Here is a 22,702-nt window from a genome sequence, read left to right on the forward strand (position 1 = left end):
CAAGTCTCAAGTCTCAAGTCTCAAGTCTCAAGTCTCAAGTCTCAAGTCTCAAGTCTTAAGTCTTAAGTCTTAAGTCGATCCAAACCGCCAACCGCAGGTCTTGCTCATCTCGTTTCCCAACCCACGCGAAGACTATAATAACCCCTGATATGAATGAATTATTTCAAGAGGGCAAGAAGAAAAACACTGAGAAGCTTAAAAATGGGTCAGACGACTAGTCACAGAATCACTATTTGATGGTTAAAGCTCACAGATTAGTTAAAACCAATGGGACCTGTTTAAACACCAAGTTTCCGCGCCTAGTATTGACGGAGATATCGCTTATCGAAAAACAGTGCATGACGTCATCCTGTGGAAAATCTTGAAAGTTGGCAACACTGCTTATCCTCCGTTTAAATGTATGTAAAACAATCGACTCTTGGTGAAGCAGCTTGCCTCACCTAAAATCGATATTTTTAATGGATTTAAATGGAGCAGAAACAGTGTTGCCAACTTTCGAAATTGCCACTGACGTCATACTCCGTGCTTTTCGATAGGATATCTCCTTTAATATTGCACGTAAAAACTCGGCGTTCGAATAGATCTTATTATATTTTGTTAATCTATAAGTTTAAACCATTTAAACATGGCTCTGTAATTAGCGCATGCAACGGACCCATAGTCGGTTTTGAGGATTGATATGCGTTAAGCTAAAAAAGAACTAAAAAGATAAATATTGCCTCGGGTCCGAAACATTTTTTTTATTTAATTTTAAAAGTTCCGATAAAGTTGTATATGAACACACGTATCTTTGTTTGTTTTTGTTTTAAGTTTAAGTTTTACTTAATCAAGCGAGTTTTTCCCTTGATTCACTCTGCAACGAGTTTTAATTATATAAAAAATGACACGTGAGTTCGATGTAAAATTAATCTTCTATCATTAAATAAAAGAAAATGTCTTAGGAAGATAGTTTCAATCCCCCTCTCGCTTGAATAGTTCTGTTTATTACATTTTAAATCATATCAATCCTTGAAACTCACTTTCTTACGCAATGCTGGAGGTTTCCCAAGACTAAACGGTCAATTGATTGTGTTTGCAGAATCTCAAAGCATGCGACTAAGTATGTACATGAATCGTTTTTGGTGGGTTTAGTGTGTGTTGTTCAAATTACTCTCTCCTATGAAGTAATTAATTTATTGTAAATACTATAGAATTACAGATGAGTGAATGATGTAGATTCAACCCACATCATCACGTCGAGTCATAGCGTATTCTTCACAAATCGACCTCGATTTTTTCTTTACTCTACTTTACTTAATGAATATTGTCACATGCGATTTTAGTAGTAGCAAGAAAAAATATAGTATGGATACTCATTCAAATATCATACGCCTCGCTCAGAAAAATGTCAATCGAAAACTTCATTTTTCTTCCATTATATGTTGTTTTGTTTTAAATTGTCCTTCAATTTTGTTATGATCTGAAATAAACACCCAATTAATACATCAAGTCTGATTTTTCAATTCCAATCTGTACCTAACAATTTTCTTATCATTGCTGGTATAGTTCAGCTGATTATTAGTTGCATCGTTTCTGCGTCTAAAATTCTGAATCATTGTCTCTGAGGAACGATTGCCAATGGTTATTGCTGTCGGCCGCCGTCAATCGGGCTTCTAAGTGATGTATCTATCATGAAGCACACTCATGGCAAACCATTCAAGAAACGTACAGGTATAACCCGTTGTATATAGGCTTTGATTGAACCATCAACATGTCTACAACTTTCAAGAGCAAATAAATGGATTTAGGTGTCTGTTGAAACCCTCACATTTATATCGCTCCGTAAGCTTTAATTAAAGGACAACGTTGTACAGGGCCGGATTTTCCTACTTGCCGCCCATGGGCCGCCTGTATTTTGCCGCCCCCTTCTCATTCGTTTTGAAACATCAATAAATACCATCAAGTGAACGTGCCAGCGGGGGAGGAGTGCATATGACGCGTTTACTCGTGTTGAACATGCATATTTTTTGGGAAAGTCCTGTCAACACTACTAGCAAAAGGTCACGGAACTCAGCGCGAAAGTCAAATTTCGTAAACCTGTCTCTAATGGACAAGACCTTCCATTCATAAGAAATGAACAAAAAAATTATGAAAGAACAAACACAAACTTTGGTTTAATGATTTTAACTTCCGCCGTCGCGCCGCCCCGACCGCACCGTGTTCGGCGCAATGCGTGAAGTATTCACGCAGTCTTGTAGGCGCTATGCGTTTCACGCTGATCGCACAATGTTTGGCGCAATGCTTGAAGTATTCATGCATTCTTGTAGGCGCTATCCGTTTCACGCTGACCACAATAACCGCACTATATTTGATGCAATGCGTGAAGTATTCGTGCAGTCTTGTAGGCGCTAATATGTGTTACATGCCGATTGCCGCGCCCGGGGGCTTCTCCTTTTCATCTCAAGTCCTCGTCATCATTTCTCTTTAAGTCGCGCCGTTCCAGGCCAAATTGTGTGTTTGATTTCTCTCTTAACTCGACTAATTAAAGGTGCTGTCTCTTGTATCAGTATCACTGAAAGAAGACAAAATTAGAAATTACTATACTCTCAGGAAATGAGAGATTTTGTAGCCTTTTCTCGTTTGTGTTTTTTTTCCTAAATCCGATTTTTTTTGTATCGACATTTAAAAAAATTGCAAAATTTGCCGCCCCCTAGATTTGCCGCCATGGGCCGTGGCCCATGTGGCCACCCCCTTAATCCGGCCCTGACGTTGTAAACTTATTAGGTTAGGTGATTTGATGGACGCCATATTTGGTTTTAGGACGACATGCATAAATCGCATCGATTAGTAGAGTTCCATGTTTCCAGCTAATTCTTGCCGAATTTTGAGATCGCATTTCTGTTGTCCCGAGACTAAAGAATTCACTTACCAAACATAAAAAAATTCAACGCATTAATGACAGGGTTTTTTTAGAAGAAAAATATCGCAATTAAGTGCAGTTCCGATATCAGTATTGAATGCAATATTTTCCTCTAGAAAACTCTGCCTTCATTACGTTGAATTTATGTGTCAAATGAGAGGCTTGGAGGACAAGAAAAGGGTGACCGATTCTCGGCACACACCGGGCTTGAAACTCGTCGACCAGAACATGGCCTCAGCTCACTTCATTGTATCACGACTCAATCTATGAGTGAAGCATTCGTATTTGAACTACCTTCGCTGAAAACTTGAGGAACAAATTTGCACCCTTTCGCAGGGCCGGATTAAGGGGGTGGCCACATGGGCCGCAGCCCATGGCGGTAAATTTTGCAATTTTTTTAAACGTTGGTATAAAAAAATCGGATCCAGGAAAAAAAATTATCAATGAGAAAAGGGGACAAAATCTCTCTTTCCTGAGAGTATTTTAATTTCTAATTTTGTCGTTTTTCGGTGATACAAGAGACAGCATCTTTAATTAGTCGAGTCAAGAGAGGAACTAAGCACGCAATTTGGCCTGGAGCTCAACGCAGAGAGGAATGATGACGAGGACTTGAGATGAAAAGGATAAGCCCGCGGCGCGGCGGTCGGCATGTAACACATATTAGCGCCTACAAGACTGCATGAATACTTCACCCATTCCGCCAAACACAGTGCGGTCAGGAGCGGTTGGCGTGAAACGCATAGCGCCTACAAGACTGCAGGAATACTCCAAGCATTGCGCCAAACACAGTGTGATCTGCGCGGCGCGGCGCAACGGCAGAAGTTGAAATTATTAAACCACATTTATGTTTGTTCTTTCATAATTTTTTGGTTCTCTTCTTATAAATGGAGGACCTTGTTCACATAGAGATAGGTTTACGGAACTTTACTTTCGCGCCAAGTTCCTTGAAATATTGCTTGTAGTGTTGACAGGGCTTTTGCAAAAAATTTATCCAACACAAGTAGGTAAACGCGTCTTATGCACCCCTCCCCTCCGGCACGTTCACTTGATGGTTTTTATTGATGTTTCAAAACGAATGAGAAGGGAGCGGCAAAATACAGGCGGCCCATGGGCGGCAAGTAGGTAATCCGGCCCTGCCCTTTCGTGATCAAAGTGTACACGGATGCACATCGAATATGAAACTAGAAAGTACGTATATTGGTTGCGGTGCAACTTTTAGCTCTCACTCAGGGGTTTTCGATGTTATATGATAAATGATATTTTGTCAGGACATTCTAGAGGATACAAGTAGATAAAGCGATAAAATGTGCAATATTTTCTGAGTTAATACCTTGCGGTTGTTTTCTTAGGATTGAAATACATTGTGGCCGAAAATTGGCAACGACGCAAAACTGCGATGCATGTTTTCTAGTTTCACCATCGATTTAGGTTTCAAACGAACTCACCTGTGCCCATCTCACTTCAGCCCAATAATCTCACGCAGCGTCTCCGTCCTCACACAACAACACTAAAGTCCACGCATTGAAAGACTATGTCGAGACAATAATTTCTCTAACTTATCAGTAAAATCTCGCGTCAAAGATCTTACTTCGGCGATTTATTCTGGATATCAACAAATCCATCAGTTAAAACATGTGTTGGCATAGTGATGTTGCAAAATATAGCTCATTTTTTATTTTCTGTATGAGAGAAGTCGATTTTTTTTTGTTTTTTGAAAAACGAAGATCTTTATCATTGCATGGGTTTATTAGTGACCTAATCGGGTGATCCGTAAATAAATTAAAGAGGGATGAAGAAAATTCTTTGATATCTCAATCTTCACAAAACAGCGCGAAGAGATAAAACATTTAGGGAAGTTGATTGCTGCTGCCAGGACTTCTCCATATCTTCTGAGAAAGTTGACTTCTTAAAAAGAAGAGAAAATATTTTGGTGATTATTTTTCTCTTTTATTACATTTGTACAATATTTACAAAATCTTAGAAAATAAGGAGTATTTACAGTAATTTGGATCCTAACTAGGCAATGCACCTTTCCCGGAATTTGACGAACATCCGGTGTTATCAGTTTTTTGTGTGCGTCATTGTGCGTCGTTTTTGAACGGAGCAAAGAGCGTAAGTCCCCCCCCCCCCCAAAAAAAAAAAAATCTTACGCAATTTTTGAAGTTTGCATCGTTAAGGAACATAGCTTCTTAACTCTTATTTACTCACTCTTAACGCACCGTTTTTCCCTCCCTGTGTGCGTCAAATAGTATTGAATTTTCCCTTCTTTGGCATTTTTTCAATATCATTTTACTATCTGTATGTATCCCAGCAACCGTATCGATTGTGAAACTAAGAAAACAGATCTAGATTGCTCCGCTTGAAATTTTCCACTCACATTTTACCACCTTTACGATGGAAAATTATCAATTAGTACAACAAGAACTTATTTGATAGATATCCTGATGTAGAAAATGAGATTCATACAAATTTTCAAGGGGGCGGGGAGCATGGCCCTTTTTCACGGACACGGAAAATGTATGTGAAAGGACATTTCGACGGCTGAAGTGCGATAACACGTATCTCCGTTTGCGACGTGGAAGACTTCCAGTCATATTTTGTTTTTTCTTTAGGAAACTTGTCAACGTAATTTCTTAAAAACTGCTTTGATTTATCATCCCTACTAGCAGAATATTCTGTATACATTAAATTTCAAGCAATATAGTTAGCTTGTTTCTCTTCGGAAAAATAAACAAAAGGCGGAACTTTTGAAACACCGCAATGGAGATAGGTGGTTCCGCGCTTCGGTCATTGATTTTCAATGCCGAAATTTGCGTCATTTCTTCCCAACACCGTTTTCCGCGTTTAAAGTGTATGAAATACAAAACCTTCCAATTATTCTTTTAAAGATGCTTCGAAGATTTTAATTTTAAGTGTCCAATTTTTTACTTATGCTCTGCCTATAAATTGTTGGCTAATTTCTTGACTAACTGAGAATTTTTCATTTTTCCCATGAATATCTACGTAAAAAATGAAAAAAATACTTCGATTCTCTTCTTCCATTGTAATTGTTCCATCATGATGATAATTTTTCGTGTTCAAATTGTCGTTTGGAATCCAATGAGTGATTCAAAATCTATTTTTTGTGTTGAAAAGAAGTAAGGGAGGTGGAAGGATAGGGCAGCGCCAATAAAACACTTTTAAGCAGACTTCTCTCTGAACCCTTCAGAATATTTTTGAGAGGACAAAATAAACTTTCGGCTCGTGTTTTTCTAGTGGTACCTAAAAAATGTACTGTTTTTTTTTTTTTTTTTTTTTTTTTTTTTTTTTTTTTTTTTTACAGAAAAACTCAGCTCATAAAAATGCAGATCGAGATCAGTGAAATTTGTTTTTCTTCCTGATACAACTAAACTGACGACAAGCAAGTATGGAGGCTCATAAATTTAACACACCTACCAATTGTCACCAAAAAAAAATAAAAATAATGACGGAACGATATCAATTAGATACTTTTTCATGTTCGGTAGCTGAAGTTTTAAATTTTTGCGTGTGCAATATGACGTTTTGCGACGCGTGCGAGGTACACGCAAGGTCATTTTACTTTCGATTAAAATTTAATATTTTCATTCGGGAAAATTGAATGAGATTTCATTTACTTCTTAAGACTGGAAAAAAATACTAATAAAAAATTAAATTGAACGAGATTTGGGTTCAATTGTGAGCTCTTACGAGCGTATTAGCTAGCATTCTTAGTTTCAGAACCGATGCTGGTGCATGTGCATTTGTTCCTTCCCTATCATATTTTTTTTTTTTTTTTTTTTTTTTTTTTTTTTTTTTAATATTGAAGAATTGCAAATGGGCATCAAATTTTACGTTTAGCGTTTTCATTTCATAATATTTAAAAAGTGCGATTTTAGACCCCTCGCAGTGTAACAGTCAATGAAATTACAATGAAAACGCCTACGCAAGCAGAAAAGGTCTACACAGATTCATTAAAAGAGGGACTCAGATCTTTCTGTAGGTAAAATGCACCACGGAGATTTTCAGCGTATATTTCTGACGAAATAAAATCCCACATTAGATTGAAATTGGGAAAATACGATTCTTCTCTATGATTCACAGAAATGCTCCGCGGGCGAGACAACTCAACTTCATATATTGCTCAGTCAGAAATAAGATCGGCCTCATGATATTGATATTTTCTTCTTCTTTGCAGTTTCCTCAGATTCGTCAGTTTCTTCAGTCTCCTCGGTTTCATCGGTCTCCTCAGACTCTTCCGATTCTTCTGTTTCCTCGGACTCTTCGGTCTCCTCGGATTCCTCTGTCTCTTCGGACTCCTCCGTTTCTTCAGACTCTTCCGTTTCCTCAGATTCCTCAGTTTCCTCGGACTCCTCTGTCTCCTCCGACTCTTCAGTTTCCTCGGACTCATCCGTTTCTTCAGATTCCTCCGTCTCCTCAGATTCTTCCGTTTCCTCAGACTCTTCAGTTTCCTCGGATTCTTCGGTTTCTTCAGATTCCTCTGTTTCTTCGGATTCCTCTGTTTCTTCAGATTCCTCTGTTTCCTCGGACTCCTCGGTTTCCTCTGACTCTTCTGTCTCCTCAGACTCCTCGGTTTCCTCAGACTCTTCCGTTTCTTCTGTTTCCTCGGACTCTTCGGTCTCCTCGGATTCCTCTGTCTCTTCGGACTCCTCCGTTTCTTCAGACTCTTCCGTTTCCTCAGATTCCTCAGTCTCCTCGGACTCCTCTGTCTCTTCTGACTCTTCAGTTTCCTCAGATTCTTCCGTCTCTTCGGTTTCTTCTGACTCCTCCGTTTCCTCAGATTCTTCCGTTTCCTCAGATTCCTCTGTTTCCTCGGACTCCTCGGTCTCCTCAGATTCTTCTGTTTCCTCGGACTCCTCGGTCTCCTCAGATTCTTCTGTTTCCTCGGACTCCTCGGTCTCCTCAGATTCTTCTGTTTCCTCAGACTCCTCGGTTTCTTCAGATTCCTCTGTTTCCTCTGACTCTTCGGTCTCCTCGGATTCCTCTGTTTCCTCGGATTCTTCTGTCTCCTCAGACTCCTCTGTCTCTTCGGTCTCCTCAGACTCCTCAGTCTCTTCAGTTTCCTCAGATTCCTCTGTCTCCTCGGACTCCTCTGTTTCTTCAGATTCTTCAGTCTCCTCAGATTCCTCAGTCTCTTCGGACTCTTCAGTCTCTTCAGACTCCTCGGTTTCCTCGGACTCCTCAGTTTCTTCAGTCTCCTCAGATTCCTCTGTTTCCTCGGATTCTTCTGTTTCCTCGGATTCTTCTGTTTCCTCGGACTCTTCCGTCTCTTCGGACTCTTCAGTCTCTTCAGACTCCTCGGTTTCCTCGGACTCCTCAGTTTCCTCGGACTCCTCAGTTTCTTCAGTCTCCTCAGATTCCTCTGTTTCCTCGGACTCCTCAGTTTCCTCAGACTCCTCAGTTTCTTCAGTCTCCTCAGATTCCTCTGTTTCCTCCGATTCTTCTGTTTCCTCCGATTCTTCTGTTTCCTCCGATTCTTCAGTCTCCTCGGACTCTTCTGTTTCTTCAGATTCTTCGGTCTCCTCAGATTCCTCCGTCTCCTCGGATTCTTCTGTCTCTTCCGACTCTTCCGTCTCTTCAGATTCTTCAGTTTCCTCAGTTTCCTCGGATTCTTCAGTTTCTTCAGTTTCTTCAGTCTCTTCAGTCTCTTCAGTCTCCTCCGATTCTTCTGTCTCCTCAGATTCTTCGGTCTCTTCAGATTCCTCAGTCTCCTCAGTCTCCTCAGTCTCTTCAGTTTCCTCAGATTCTTCAGTCTCCTCAGATTCTTCAGTCTCTTCAGTCTCCTCAGATTCTTCAGTCTCTTCTGTCTCTTCAGATTCCTCGGTCTCCTCGGATTCTTCGGTCTCTTCGGATTCCTCCGTCTCCTCTGACTCTTCCGTCTCCTGGGTTTCCTCTGTTTCCTCCGATTCAGTTGTTGTAGGTGTGATTATACTTTCCAGCCAGTTCTTAAAAGTATATATTTTCGTTAATACGCCTTTTTCTTCATCTCCACAAACTAGTCCATGAATTTCATTCCATGAAACGAGAGGTCCACCAATATCTACCTGAAAACGAGAATGACACTCTTTAAAGAAAGCTACGGTTTCGAAAATTAGCTGCCTGGAAGTGTCCACTTCTTATAGTTGACTGGAACGCAGTTTTCCAAAATCAACTGCAAGCAGAAAGTCACTTTATGTTTCATGAATCTATTCCTCGCGATTTCAATCCCTCATGCGCAGTTATCGATGTGAATAATTTAAATATCTGGTAGTTTTCTCTTTTTGGAGCTGCGTTTTCTATTCCTCTATATACTATCAAGTGTATCTCCATTTATTATTTGGTTACACTGTAATGTATACGTAGCATCATGCCAGTCCTTGGCCTCAAGTAGCACAGTGCAACGAAAATATTGAAATTAAATTGCAATTTAATTTCAATACGATTGTGATTTTTTTACCATTAAATTGCAATATTTTTAGATCATTTAGTCGATTTATGCAGATTCTAAACAATCAACAAAATGAGCTACATGTGTCAGAAAGATAGGCAATATGCAGTGAATTGAAAAATTGCAACTTATTTCAATTTTATTGCAACAAGTTTCAACTAACGGGGCCCCTTCAAATAGGAGCTAGGCAACATACACAACACTCAGTGGAATTGCAATATTGTTACAATGTAATTGCTACTTATTGCAATCTGTGCTACTTGGGGCGCGCTGAGTGGATCGTTCGCTGTTCGTTATGCACATAATGTATCTGTCCATTTAGCATTTTTAGCTGTGAGAAGTAGACAAAAGCACTACACATCGCTTATGACCTTTGATCCATCTGATGACTCCATCTTTATATTTCGATAAAAATTATTATATCAAACTAACCATGGAATGCTGAGTTTGCCTCCGTGAAAATCAGTCTATGATTAGAAAAAAAAAAAAAACGAAAGTTGGTCAAATTTTCAAAAGCTGGTTGGATGTAGTTCATTCATTTTCTTATAACTCGTCGAAATTAAAATTTTTCCTCAGTAAATTTGGGGCGTTCAGTGCATTTAATATTGAGCTGTATTCAAAACATACGTGTAGTAAATTGCAACGTACCTCAGATGTGACGTAGTGTCCGTAACCATCTTGAGCACAAATGAAGGATGGAGAGGATTCCTTATCGTGTGTTCCACAGTGAGATATAGTCAGTAACTCTCCTTTTAGATCCTCTGTATCCTGTGCAAATGTAAGTAAAAAATGAAGATGAGGCGAGAAGAAGTAGCGGACTTACTTATACAACAGCCTATCTACAAAAGCAACTATGTATAGGTACACTCTTTTTGTGCAAATGGGTTTACTTTTGAAAAATTCTATAGAAAAAAGTTTGGCACAACTCATGCAAGAAAAGATATATACATGTATATAAAAAAGTTTCGATTACAAATTCGGAAATGCAGCTAATACTTAGAGGAAGTTTTTCAATTGTGCGTCTTCCAAAAGAATAATGCAGCAAAAATGTCGAGTACTTATGAACTAAAAACTTGTCAGAGCGACGCTGCGTTTAAAACAATAAGTCAATATTCAAACGATTTTTTTTAAAAAGGCTTGTTGGAAAAATAGTCTAGGTTTTCAATGAGTCGTGTTTAAAATTCATAGCATCGTAATTTTACTTTTCAAAAGTCAGCACAAATGAACATATTTCAAATTTTCACAGTCACATTTTCAGGGTGTAGGAGATCATAGATAGATACGTATTCTTTTTTCTTACCGGCCAACTACTGATATTTGCCTTGCGTCCAATTGAAATTTGATTCCTCGGCAATTGTACCGTGTCAATCACCCTGGACATTTTAACTTGGGGCCACACCTGTAAGCATTGATAGAAGATTACCTAATAGTATAACAATTACAAAACTTTATTTTCAGTCTTAACCCTTTATTTTAAAGAGTCTGTCACGGGCGTCAACTGAGGCCGGTCTTTGGGGTCTCAAGGGGGGGGGGGGGGAGAGTTGAGAGGCGTTAATAATTTTTCAAGGAGAGGGGAGGTAGGACAATGCTTGTTTGCTCTGTGGATCATTATGTAGTTCATTACTCTCGGGCAAATGTTAATTTAAACGTTTTCTCTTTTTTTTATTAAGATGAGCTTGCGCGCTTTACTTCAAGTCAACTTTTGACCTCAGTTGCTTAACAAACGGTCACCGCGCTTTTAAAAGGAATCAATCGGGTTAGGGTTAGTACACGTCCATGCTCCAGACTTTCAAATTTTCAGGGATTAAGGCCGAGTAGAGTCTCTTTCTGCAGATTCTTTCGTCAGTCCGTTGAGAAGTCGCCACCACTGCAGGCCTGGGGTTCGATCCCGGGACGTATTGGCCGAGAGCCAGACGCGCCGACCGCTAGGCGAACTCGGTCGGCTTCGAAATTTAAATCTTTTTGAAATATCAACGGCGCAGAGATCTCAAAATGCATGTCCCCGTCCGTATCACGAGAGATGACTAAAGGTCTAAGGAATTTCCGAGAGAATATTAACATTTTGGCTTTAAAATTCATCAGAGAGTCATTTGAGTCAGGAGTGCTGCCCACGCCCGTCCATTTTCTTCGATGAGTAGCCGGTTCAAGCCCAAGTAGCAGTGATCGCGAGAAATAGCGATTTTATCGGTTGATTATCGCGATTATATCGGTGGCAATTTATCGCAATATTATCGAATAAAAAATTGCGATTTATGGCTATTAAATCGCTGTGCATCGCAATTTTTTGTTCAATAAAATCGCAATCAATTTTCCTCGATAAAATCCAAATTAAATCACCATATATCGCGATTTTTGTTGCGATAAATTGCCGAGCGATAAAATCGCGATTTTATTGTTACAAGATCGAGGATAATCGCTCAGATGTTGATGATCTTTGCGATTTTATCGCCGACAAAATCGCAACATATCGCGATTTTTCCGTTGAAAAATGCTACTTGGGAGTGCGGAGATGTAGATTCATGTGAGGAATCCGTAACAAAGAAAACTGGCTTGATCGTTCCTACGTAAGAAAGATTGTTGAAAAGAAAGATACTTAGTATTTACTTTTTACACTCATAAGAAGAAGTTTTATCTTTCCCCTCATTCTAACTCAGCCCTTGACCCAGTTGAATCATTAACTGTTGCACACAATTTCATCCCATTCGACAACTTGACCCACTGATGAAAAAGCTGTCAAGAGAAAAAAAATCGAGCAGAGCCTTTCTCATACCCGGCGGCCGCGGTGCGTAAAATCGTTACTATTAGCATTGGCGGATCCAGCAAATTGGCAACATTGTTTTTTCTCCATTTAAACCCATGGAAATGTATCGATTCTTGGAGGGGCCAGGTGCTCCGACGAGAATCGATTATTTAACATAGGTTTAAATTGAGGCAATCTGGTGTTGCCAAACTGCTGGATCCGCCTCTGACGATTAGTAATACCATGTCACGCGTAAAAATGAGTCTTTGCGCAAGGTTATTATATCGTCTCAACTGACCTCATCGTATTTTTCCCAATGTTTTTTGGAGTAGAAAATGAAAGAAAAATAGAGTCAAGAAGAGGATCTTGGAGGACGAGGTGCTGAAAACCAGTTTTTGCTATCTCATGAAACACGTGTTTAAGGTTTCAAAAGTACAACTTGGGGCCTTGGGGCCTTATGACGGAGCGAAAGTTTAAACTCACTTTTCGCTGCTTTCAAGTTGGATTTTTGTCGTGAATTTTTCACAGAATGTACCTCCAAACTAGTTTTGCTTGAGCTCATGAATACCTCAATTTTTTCAAAAACTGCACTTATGCGCCTTGTCCTCCAAGCTCTTGAAGTAAAAAACGTCACTGCTTCCTAACACCCTACGCGGCATTCCTCATTTGAACGCGTGCATTCTAGTAAATTATAGATCATGCGACCAAAACTTAAAATAATTGTTTAGTTCAGAGAATGAGAATACAAACTCAGCTCACTCCATAGTTTGTAAATAAAAATCATTACATTTCCGACACATAAAGGCAAAATTTCATGAAAATGAATTTGTGAAATTTCACATAAAATTATCCTAGAAATTTTAGAAATATATGAAAGGTATTGAAAAATGTATCGTGGATTATCATGTCACGCTAGATCATTATCAAATCGATGCGAAAATTGTTTTGAGGGATTGTTTTGCTCTTTTGCATTACTTATGTCTCCCATACGATAAAAACGAGAAAAAATTCAGACTTGAGATGAAAACTTAATTTTATTTTTCATTGTTTGGTTTTTTACTGCGTGTTGCATTCCGCCCATAAAATGAATGTTTCATATTTTTCAAAAATCTCTCAACCTCGTGAAATTGTCCAATCCCTCAAAAGTTTCTTTCGTTTCATGCCACTGTGTTCGGACACCTGCGAGCACACTTTTCATTTAGATCTGCGCTCAATAAAATTCGAAGGTTTGCTTTAATGCAGCATGTTTGTAGAGTAGCGTTTTCTGTGTCTGAATGATGGAAGAAAACAAAAATACAACCGATAATTTTAGATAATTATTGCTTTAAAGTCACGAACCTCCAATACGGCGATATCATTCTCAAAGGTCTCTGTGTTGTAATCTGCATTGATGTACACTTGCGTAACATTTCGAACGACAACTGAGTTTTTGGATTTTGCAGTTTCGGTAATATTCAGTGCACCTGCAACTATCTCCAAATAGTCGGGGGCATTGATGTACCTGTGAATTAAGAATGGAAGAGTATGTGATGAAATTTCCGAAGGAGCGATAGAAAGCTATATATAGGGCCGGAACCAACATAAATAATTATTGAGGTAATGGTAGCTAGACACTTCACCCAATTATTTTTACCCGATGCTTAGTTTGGCCGACAAATGCAATCCAAATTAAATTTAGACCGTGTTGCTCACGTCTTTTAAACACCGCTACAAATATAGGACAAACGGAGCCAACACACCATGGAAATAGAGTAAGAGAAGGGACTCGTTTTGATGACGGCGCAGAGATACAACTATTCGTGCTTGATGGATGTCCGTGTTGTACCTGCAAACTTGAAGGCGCGATGCGTGAACTCGTAATGCTTCGACCGATGCAGTCAGTGAGGTGCCGCTTGAATTCGAGAGAAAAGGTAAAAAAAAGGCCCGTTTACATCTCTCCTATTCTCGGCTGTTTTGCTAACGTAGTCCTAGAAGCTCTACTACAAATAAGATAGACGGAACCGACACAACGTGGAAATAGAGCAAGGGAAAGGTCGCGCGTTGATGACGGCGCAGGGATACATCTATTCGTACTTGATGGATGTCCGTGTTGTATCTGCAAAATTGAAGGCGCTAGGGCGTGAGGCGTGAGCTCGCGATTCCTCGCTCTAGGCTAGTTATGATTGTATAAGTTAACATTGTGTTAACATAAGTTAACAAAAGTGTGAGGCTTAAATGTACCTTTTCTCTGTTAAGGTTTCTCATGAATATTCCCAGCCTATAATAGCAATTTGCGGGCGAAAATTTAATGCATTTTTCACTCTCGGGATCTATGAATTAAAAACGGGTAAAAATCATGTGAGCATAATACCACTGTCGACAGGTTTAATTTTTTTTACGTGGAAAAAACTGATATAATGTATTGTTTTTGCTTTTTTTCTCCCTCCCCCCCTTTCATTTTGTTTTAATAATGAAATTTGTCACCTATGATGAACAATTTACATGATTATTTACACCCTCTTTTTTTCGTCAAAAACTTCAAGACGTAATATCGGGGGCTGACTGGCCCGGGAGGCTAGAAAATAACCGTCCATTAAGGCCTTGTCCACGCGAGCGCGGTTCGCGGAACTTATTCCGAGGAACTTGTTCCCGGAACAAGTTTTAGCTGAGCTAAAAACTTATTCCTCCAAAACCCGGAACTTCCCCCGTACTCCGAGCTTCTATATATGTTTCTTTTGATGTGAATTTGTTTGTTTTTGTTTGTTATGTCCTTTACATGTCTTGACATTTGTTTTTGTTAATTTGGCGGCCGTAATTATCTATTATTTTGCGATAATTGTATAGTTTTATTGAAGTCCCGGTTTCAGTTCGGGTGAACTCGTGTGCGGACAGCATGTCTCGTTCATAGAGTACATAGAGTCGTAATGTAATTGGGAGAGCTGGCGCCACTTTTAAGCATTTTCCATGTCCCGAATTCCGAGACTCCTGTGTGACGCCGGGTCACTTTTTCGATACATAATCGATTGTTTGCGATACACGGGTACCCGGCCATCCGATGACAACAACAACAACAACAGAGGAGATAGGAATTACCACGTATTCCACACCGCCATTTTGGATCGAAAATGTATCGAAAAAGCGACCCGAACTCGGCGCACACCGGGCTCGGAATTCGTCGAGCAGAACATGGCGCCAGCTCTCCCATTCACATTACGACTCTATGTACTCTATGGTCTCGTTTCAAGGAATAAGTTCCGGGAACTGAGCAGTTTGTCGAATAAGTTCCTCGAGCCGCGCTCGTGTGGACAGGGCCTTCCACTTTGACCATTAGGTGTTTGCAGGAGTCCTTCTTAGCAAAATTTGAGGGCCTCGTTCGGAATCTTTTCAAAAAATCTAGCAGAGCCTCTCCCCAGAGATTTTAGAACCTTTTCAGTTAGATCCTTCAACATGATGGACTCAAATCTCTTTTTCTTTGGGGGGGGGGGGGGGGCGGCTCCCTCCACACAATTTGGACCCAGTCCACCCCTGTGTAAAATTCATTGCGCGCAAGTACACAAATGTTTGTAGGTATCGAAAAAATAACAACATTTTACTCACTCCTGAACACAACTAGCGGCTGTGATGACGTGATAAGGACTAGCCAACGCACCACTACATACTGGCAAACTAGCCAGGCTTGGTCTGAGCCTGATGAGAATCTGGAATTAGTAAACATGTTGATCAGTGGTTTGTCAGAAAACTGTTATAATGATGAATGAAATGCAACAAAATTCCAATGTCATGGATAACCGGAACAAAGGAGGAGGGGCCCCCTCCTGATTCCCTCAGAAATATACTCGGCCTCCTGTAGGAAATTTAAGGGGTTTTACATACTCAGTTAGAGCGGGACAAATTTTCATCTTTAAGGTTGTATCTCGATCAATTTTTTGGCGAAGACAGTTTAAAATTGCTCCTGAGACGACTCAGTTTCTCAAAAATTTCCCGAGGAAGAGCCTGAGAAACACCCAATCCCAGGACTTCCACAGGCCATTTTTATCCTGCCATTCTCAGAACATGTCCTGTCCATATCATAAAAGTTGCTTTGTCATGATGTCATGCACGCTGGTCTGTTTGGAATCCATGATCTATTAATTCCAAACGCGCGCCGACTAGAAAAAGTCGCTTGGATCTAGAGTCCGGACTCTTAATACAAGAAAAATACTCTTGATTCAATCCGATTTTTCCTTGAATCGAAGAGCCGAGCCTCTTGATTTAGGCGGATTTCCTTTTGATTCAAGCAAAAAGTCCGATGGAATCAAGAGTATTTTTTGTTGTCAATGTTTTTAAGAGTCTGGATTCTAGATCCAAGCGACTTTTTTTTCAGTGCAATCTCTTCTGGCAATACAAGTTGATTTACACTAGAAGTCCATCCCCTGGTAAAAATTGGCGATAAGAGCTGCGTTTCAAAATACCATAGGAATTCTTATAGCCGGCTAAAGAAGGCTACAGAAAATCATATAGCTGGCTGTAGAATGCGGAGAAAATCATACGGCCGGGCTATAAGAAGCGATAAAAAATTATGCAGTTCCTATCGCCGCACTTTATCGCCTGGCTGTTGCTTTTTCGCCATCGATTATGAAAGGCTGTAAAAAATTGTGTAGAAACTCGTGTGCTTTGGAAATCATTAAGTTTAATACGGAATCACCTTAATATTTACAAAACACACATTATATTTTCCTTTAATACATATTTTTCATCAATTAAAATGAGAATAATCCATACAGGATGAGCAAACATTTCAAAATCATGGGTTGAATAACGCTGACTCCGCCAGATGAAATATTAGAGCCTAACACAAAGCGGAGCGGCGACGCACTGGCGCCTACAAACCTAACAGGGATACTTCACGCATTACGCAACGCGTGAAGTATCCCTGTTAGGTTTGTAGGCGCCAAATGCGTGTTTCGCGCTGCCCGCCTGCCACGGCGCTTGAAGCAACTATTTCACACCAGAGGTATTGCACAGTATCATACGAAACTGAAGGCGCTCTAATATATTAGTAATGGCAGGCATCCATCAAAAATACGGAGCTTTCCTCGCAAAATAAATCAAGATACTACGGCCCAAAAAGAGAGCAGTATTCCGAAAACTCACCAAGTCCTAGCATCCGTAATTAGTAACGTTTAGCATACACTTAATAGCCTGAATGTTGCTTAATCGCCATCGGATATAAAAGGCTATAAGAAATTGTGTAGCCGGCTGTAGAATCTATTGGAAATCTTACAGCCGCCTGTAGGTCTATGGTATTTTGGAACACAGATTCTACTGCCAATTTTTACCAGGGTCTTTATTGCATGCCTCTAAGACCTTGCAATTTGCAATAATGCAATATCACAGGTAAAAAATGAAATGTATTTTTCCATGGTCAATTACTATCAACGTCATAAATCAGCCATGCAATTATAAAATCACTCGTTCCTCAGTGACTTACTTGATACGGGTACTCTCCAAGTCTTGCTTGATGCCTGGTAGTCAATCTCTGACGCTCCCAGTGCATCCCGGTGCTTCTCGGTTTTGACAGTGGATATGCATCGATTTCTGAGCAGAAAAACAAATCGCATTAATACGCAGGTAAATGTTTTTCTTTTTTTTTCTTTTTTTCCTAAAAACTGTATATAATAAAATAAGGGCATTGAAATTACAAAAAGTATGTACGCCAAAAGCTTGATTTTACCAGAGATTTGATCGCTATGAAAAGTTAATTATCGATGGCTAAAAATGGAAAATACGTGTATCCGATTGCGACGTTGTAACTCTCGAGTCCTGTTTTCTTTGAAAGCATATAACCAACTATCTTCTTGAAATTTTTTTGTAAATTTGTTTTACGCGTTCCAAATCACTCACGCAGAAAATTTCATAAAATATTTTGGTTACCTATTTGTAAAGAAAACAAAACATAGCCGGAGATTTTTAAATTTTGCGATTAAGCTATGCATTCTTTGATTTCAGCCATCGATATTAAGTCTTAAATATGAAAGATGTGTGAGCCTTGGTATCATATAATCTGAAGGAAGACATTGAGGACACATATTCTAGCAATTAAGTCTGCGCTGAAGGCTATGGATTCAATGTTCAAGGAATATCGGAGTTGAACACACAACAACAAGTACCTCGATTACAGCATTCCAAAATTCCCGCTCCAGTTCAATTTTTTGAGAGAGTAATACGAAACCTTCTTTTTACAAAATTTTTTGGTGGTTTCACTGTTTCACTATCGTTCTGCTTTTATGAGAACGCGAACATGGCTGATCAAATGGAGCGATTTAGTTTTAAAAAAACGGATTGTGATACAAATACAAAGAGAGGAGGGGTTAGTTTTCCTAAAGTTTCTAAAGGCTCTTAAGTTTCTTGATGAATTTCATCAAAAATACACGTCAGCTTGCTATTGCTGAAACAGTAATTTTTTTCCATTTTCCTCCACTTCATATCAGTAACGCTTCATATGCCACTGTTTCATGTCAATAATTTCCGTTGTTTGAAAGGAATTTTTGACTATGACAAAACAACAAATACATTCCTCATACGAAGAGGAACATAAATGTTATAAAAAAATACGAATTACCCAACGATGCACTATCAATTCTGGGAAATGATTCTGAAGAACCTCTCAAATCAATGGAAAGTCTGAACTTTATCCGGCACGGTATCGCGGCTTTTCACGTCATAGACTCAGTTTCAATTTCAAGTCCGCCATTCAATGACAATAACTGCCACTTCATTCATCTTTGGCTGGTGCTAAAACGAACCCACTGGCTGCATTTGAAATGAAGAGCAGATAAATTTTTATCCTGTGTGTTACGATTTAATCCTTGATTTCTCTCATTTTCCTCAGAATGTTTAAAATTTGTCTATAATTGGCTCTGGGCACCATAGAAGTAGCCAGATTCAAGTTTTTAGTTCCTAAGCGTTGGTAACTCCTGACTTATTCAAGGCAGCGTTAACCCTTGACGTGTAAGCCCTTTTGATTCAACCTTGATCTCGTTTTGTGATCTTAGGAATGGATTTGACACCTACGCCACTACAGTGTTCTTCACAATATTTCATACAAGTTAGGTTAATGAATTGCAATTTTCAAAACCTTATTATAGTCCTATCTCAATCTTACGAAGTTATTGCATGTAAAATCTCTGGTCCTCGAGCATTCTATACCTCTCATAAGTGGTGCCGAGCTCAACTAGTTATATGATGCGACTTAACACGTGGTCACGCCACGTTTCGTGTTTTAACACGTTCATTAAAAAATGGAAATCATTTTTCAGCACGTTTCAGCAGACGTTCTCAAGCACATTTGGACCGCGTTAAACAGAAAGGAATCAAGCCACATGAGCTATTGCTAAATTTAATCGGGAAATTTAATTCTTTACATGAAAACGATTGTGCGGATTTTTGTGCAAATTTCTATGAATTTTCTCCATAATACAAAGCAAATTCTTTAAAATTTTCAAAGAAATCCGCACAAACGTTCTCTCGTAAAAAGTCAAATTCCCCTGTTAAATTTGGCAATAGCTGATGTGGCTTGGTTCCTTTCTGTGTAACGCGGTCCATTTAATGCTGCATCAATATTTCGTCGATTGGAGGGTATCATTCACCATATCCCCCTCCCCTACGTTGCGAATTCAAGGCCAAGTTCATAATGAGGGGAGGGGGTGAGTCCAGAGCTATTTCATTATTTACTTCTCGTGGAGCTGAACATTATTTACAGAATCCAGTTGAACAGGAAAAAACCTACAAAAGTTGTAAGGACGCATGTCAATTTCCATCTTGCTGAAAGCTCACATTTTCGATGAAATTGAAAATATTTGGCTCTCCTCCCTTTTTTCGAACATGATTTTTCCTCATTGGCATATTCTACCATGGTTCATGCACCCCGAGTGCTAAATCAAAATCCATCGTGAGCATAATTGCCTCGTTAGTTTGGAGATTTCGATTTTCGGAGGGACTGAGACTCAGTGAAAAGCTGATGAGAGAGGAAGATGGAAATACCGTTTACATGATAATATTAGCCTCTTAATTCTGATGCAATCAATTTTCAACATACTGCTACTCTGCTAGAAAAGCCGGTATTTTTTTAGAAAAAAATTGTGATTTTCCATGATTCATGATCACAAAAAAGGTTGATGCTTTTTTCATCCTACGAATTCGAAGTTCCCGAGTGAATCAATCACATTTCTGACGTGTTTAGAACTATTCATCCAAATTTCAGGGAATTTTGATAAAGACTTCGCTTCAGCTGATCGTGATTAACTGCATACATTCCCTGATATATTTACTAAACAAATTAAATTTGTATTTTTATTACCGCAAAGGGCATAAAAACTTTGATCTACGTTCTGCTTATCTTAATTGAGCTTTATTAAATTGGGGGGGGGGGCTGAAACCCCTCTTACGAGAAAATAAAGAATAATAATGTAATTTCGGACAAAAATTGGACACTTAATAAGATTACATCATTTCTGCTTCGAGCTTGATCAAATTATTACGATACTTTATAGGGTAGGTAAGGGTGGGAATCATCATTATCTCCTCATAAGCATGTAAACAATGTTGAAAAGCGGTGGGTAACATGTACAAAGAAAGATAAAAAATAATAATAAGTTCATTCCATTCTCCATTAAAAACTGACATGCCGTATAAGACATAATTATCATTGATATTGAACTTTCTTAAAGGAAACGCTTCGCAAAATTAATGGATGCGGAGGTAGAATTAAAATTTTGGCTGCAAGAAAACGGAGAAAATTAGCAGTGTGTGTGATGCTTTTCCAGTAATTCTCGGGTGCTTTTTCTGTGGATTTAATTATTTTAGAACACTTTTTCACAATATATGATTGACACTAGTCAAGTTACCAAGAACTTATTAGGAGCCCAACATTCTTACCTGACACGAAAGCCAATAGCATTCCCAGCAAAACCCACATCATGTGTTTTCCAGACATTTTTCAGTTTCTTGTATACCTTTCTCTCACAAACGAACGTAAAAACTACTTTAAATGAATGTAATGAACACAAATTTTCGAAACTTTTAAATTGATTGAAAAACAAATCAAAAATTATGTCATGAGATTTGGAGGGGCGGCCTCAAATTTGTTGTTTTGGTGATAATTTTGAAGGAAATCGCACTGTCGTTGGATCCCCGCTATGAACACAGCGGCGTCTCAAGATCATTCAACTAATGAATTGTCGGCGCTCGCACTTAAAGTCCACGCACCAGAAAAAGTGTTCCTACCTATCAGCACTTAAACATTAAAAGGAACAAATATGAAGCTACCGCTAAATTACACCGGATCCAGCACGATTTAAGTACAAACAACAGCAGACTGGATTAACGATTTTATTTATCTGAGGACTCTCAAAAAATACCAAGAAATGGTTATCTTCAATGAGACTGAAAATCTTGACAAGCTGAGTGTGCGGCTATTACTTAACGGTTTTTTTATATTTTTCAGCCTTCTTTCAGACTCTTATATACCATACATCAATGCTACTTTACTTGCGTACATGATTCATCCATGCGCTTTTGACTGAGAGCCCTCACTCTCTTGTGTGGAAATCAGAGCATCTCAATTGAGATTTTTTCCTTCCTGTTGCACTGATTCTTGTATTGGCTCCGTCTTTTATGGAGCCGCCCAGGTAGCTACGGAAAAACATATCGATGGTGAAAGTACCAAACTGCGTCTTGTTTGCGTTGTTTTAAAATTTGCTCCGCCCCCATTTTATTTTTCTGAAGGAGAATAAATCGATATCTTTCCTTGAGGTTTTCACAGAGTTTTCTTCGCAGGAAGAAGATAAATTACAGGAGTTTTCAAGAATTTACGTTGAGTAGTTTTCCACTGAAAAAATAAAGTATAACAGGAAGTCTGCAACGTCGCAAACCGATATACGTGGTCCAATAGTTTAACTATTGATATGCATTATGCATTAGGACGGATTACTCAAATCGCAGTTTTTATTCACAAATTACTTATTTAAAAGTGAGACCAATCAGCGCTACTGCTTAAACTTTACGAAAGGATCACCACCCTTGGGAAAATCGCGTTATACTTTCTTTTTTAAGTAAATAAATTACTTTCAATTAAATACATTATTTTTTATCGTGTCAACTCATTGAAATTCCTCGCAAGGATCTATAACAAAAAGTTATATTACTGTATTTTACTAGACAGAGAGAAAACTCAATAAAAATGTTTGGGTAATTCGGGAAGTAAAACATAAAATAACTCAAGCCTTCGGTTGACTCCGAGGTTCCCCAGTCTCTCCATTGTTTTCTGCGCTGAATTCACCGCAAACTTTACCGAACGCAACACAAAATTTGGGTTGATTTGTGTTTCAATTCCTTTATCGACCAAACGTAACACAAGAACACTAATATTTTTATCAGGGTGGAGGAGCGCAAAAATTGTCCTTGAAATAAAAGGTCATTGCCAGAATGCCATTTTAATGAAAAACCTTCTGAATTCGAATGTAAACCGTGTAGAGCCTTTTTAAGAAAAATAACTGTGTGAAGAACACGGAAAAAAATAGATTACTGACCTGACAATTAAATTGTTAAAAAATTTGTCCGACATGTTTCAAATGTACATTTTACAATAGTGAGCACTAAT

The 22,702-nt window shown here is 38.9% G+C and overlaps 1 protein-coding gene across 1 annotated transcript; it reads right to left on the minus strand.

Annotated features, from left to right (window-relative positions):
* Positions 1-4,824: 4,824 nt before the first annotated feature.
* On the minus strand, positions 4,825-21,431 carry LOC109042617 (uncharacterized). The gene is made up of 7 exons (XM_019059483.2): positions 20,980-21,431; positions 17,534-17,640; positions 15,661-15,761; positions 13,423-13,585; positions 10,645-10,743; positions 9,993-10,112; positions 4,825-8,961 (listed from the first exon to the last, which is right to left on the minus strand). Exons 1-7 carry the CDS (start codon positions 21,035-21,037, stop codon positions 7,063-7,065), a joined length of 2,547 nt encoding a protein of 848 aa, XP_018915028.2. The 5' UTR covers positions 21,038-21,431; the 3' UTR covers positions 4,825-7,062.
* Between the last annotated feature and the right edge of the window lie 1,271 nt (positions 21,432-22,702).

The sequence above is a fragment of the Bemisia tabaci genome, chromosome 4 (assembly GCF_918797505.1).
Source record: "Bemisia tabaci chromosome 4, PGI_BMITA_v3".
NCBI classification, from domain to species: domain Eukaryota; kingdom Metazoa; phylum Arthropoda; class Insecta; order Hemiptera; family Aleyrodidae; genus Bemisia; species Bemisia tabaci.

What these genes read in the sequence shown, in the direction of transcription:
- LOC109042617 (XM_019059483.2), bottom strand. Translation starts at nt 21,037, where the DNA reads ATGTCTGGAAAACACATGATGTGGGTTTTGCTGGGAATGCTATTGGCT. An exon ending in GCTATTGGCTTTCGTGTCAG is followed by an intron (nt 17,641 to 20,979) that starts GTAAGAATGTTG and finishes TTTTCTGCTCAG; the next exon opens with AAATCGATGCATATCCACTG. An exon ending in ATGATATCGCCGTATTGGAG is followed by an intron (nt 10,744 to 13,422) that starts GTTCGTGACTTT and finishes CAATGCTTACAG; the next exon opens with GTGTGGCCCCAAGTTAAAAT.